Below are 2100 nucleotides of genomic sequence, written 5' to 3' on the forward strand. Positions count from 1 at the left end.
TGACACTTTTATGTTACTACCTGTTTAAATGTCGTTAATATCTACTGTTGTTTAATGTTGGTCTTTGACACTGGTATGTTACTCATTTTTTAAATGTCGTTAATATCTACTGTTGTTTAATGTTTTTCTTTGACACTGCTATGTTACTACCTGTTTATATGTCGTTAATATATACTGTTGTTTAATGTTTTTCTTTGACACTGGTATGTTACTACCTGTTTAAATGTTGTTAATATCTACTGCATATATATTTCTGAACGTATCAGTAGGTGTATGTATTATTCTAGTGTCCTATATATATATATTCCTGAACGTATCAGTAGGTGTATGTATTATCCTAGTGTCCCATATATATATATAAATATATATCTGAACGTATCAGTAGGTGTATGTATTATCCTAGTGTCCCATATATATATATATTTTTTTTTTTCTGAACGTATCAGTAGGTGTATGTATTATCCTAGAGTCCCATATACTGTATATATATATATATGTGTGTGTGTGTGTGTGTTTCATTCGATATTTTGCATAAAATTCCGATATTTAAAGTATAGATATAGACTTATAATTGAAAATGTGGATTTATACTTTTTATTACTTTGATATCACTTAATTTCAACAAGTTTCGATTCTGATTCTCAAAAGTTCTATAATTTTTAAAAATCAAATTAATTTTGTGTTTATTTTCACGATCAAACAGTTGTTATAAGTGCTATGTTGAACGACTTCTCTTATTGTGGTTATTATCTCTATTATCTGGGATTTTTTATTATTTTTTTTGTGATCTACTTTGACAATCTAATCAGAAAACCCGGAACGCCAATATCTTGAATCCTCAAAAAGCGGAAACGCCGTTCCTGATCGTTCCGCCCCAATTTAAGCATTGATTATTTCAGCGTTATTTTTTGATACGTAATTACTCCAGCATTTATTATGGTGTAGAAACTACCCAAGTGGTAACGTGCGTAAAAATGTCATGGTATTTTAGGTGATGCAAATCGCTGATGACGTTTTAGAAGATAAAGCTCAGATAAAGAAGGTATCCGAAGGCCGATACAGCGTTGCTGGGAAAAGTGTGTTTGTACGAGTAAGTTTGAATTTTTTTTCATAATAGAATGTATTGAAACAAATATAAAGAATGTAATACTTCTGAATATGTACTTATATAAAAATAGTGCTTTAGGTAGTGTAAATGTTTAGTATTTAATACGTTTCGTTTTTGTAAAATTTAAACAACTATGCAGAAAAACTCAATCAAACAGTAAAGTGAAACGTGTGGAAATTCTTCCTACTTTTTCTCGTTTAGACAGCCGAATTTGTATTTTACAACGGAAGTTAAGAGTTATATCTCGGGTATGTTACCGTTTTACTAAAACAGAGTTTGATTTTCGTTGACGTTAATATAAACATTATGTGCATACCTAAACACGTGTTAGAACAACTTAGACTATGAAAACGTGTGTGTATACACGAAGAAAGTTAAAAAATGTCCATCTACTTTAGCTCTTGAAAGGTCGTCACGTGATGGTCCGTGTCGGTGGAGGTTGGGACACCCTGGAACACTTCCTATCCCGTCATCATGTGACTGATCCTTCTCAGGTCAAGCTCATTGACAGTAAACAGGCGTGGTCTGATGTCAACTCTCAACCTTCAAACCCCTTGTCCAATGATGGTAGATCTGAATCTTTACTTAATGTTAGAGCTAAGCACAGAAACTCCACGAGTTCCCTTCCAGACATTTCTCATAGCACTAATTCCAGAAAGAGATCGGTTGATATTCAAATTTAATTTTCGTGAAGCAACTCAAATTGAATGAACCATAGAGAAGTGTTGAAGTTATAAGTTGGTCTTATTCGATGATGTATTAAGAACTTAGGTTACGAAAAGACCAATTTCGATTGTATAGTTCCAAACCAGTGAATAAAGAAAGCTGAGCCAGCTATAACTTTGAACGAATTGAAAAATAGATCCGAGGAATTTCTCAGTTAAGGTTATGGTCTTTTTTTTTTTTATTTTTTTTACTTTTTACTAGTAAGTTAAACTAACCTAGTCGAAAACCTAAACTAACGAACGTAACGGGAAAAAGGTTAAATTTGT

General features: G+C 32.1%; 1 protein-coding gene across 1 annotated transcript in view; it reads left to right on the forward strand.

Moving 5' to 3' along the window:
• The window catches only part of LOC106478073 (growth arrest-specific protein 2-like), a 39656-nt gene extending 37621 nt beyond the window's left edge, over window positions 1-2035 (forward strand). The window contains exons 6-7 of the mRNA XM_022381601.1: window positions 992-1090; window positions 1507-2035. Coding sequence (XP_022237309.1) covers window positions 992-1090; window positions 1507-1791 — 384 coding nt within the window. The 3' untranslated portion in view covers window positions 1792-2035. The remainder of the gene's footprint in view (window positions 1-991; window positions 1091-1506) is intronic.
• Window positions 2036-2100: the final 65 nt, after the last annotated feature.

Source organism: Limulus polyphemus, unplaced genomic scaffold, assembly GCF_000517525.1.
Source record: "Limulus polyphemus unplaced genomic scaffold, Limulus_polyphemus-2.1.2 Scaffold178, whole genome shotgun sequence".
Lineage (NCBI taxonomy): Eukaryota > Metazoa > Arthropoda > Merostomata > Xiphosura > Limulidae > Limulus > Limulus polyphemus.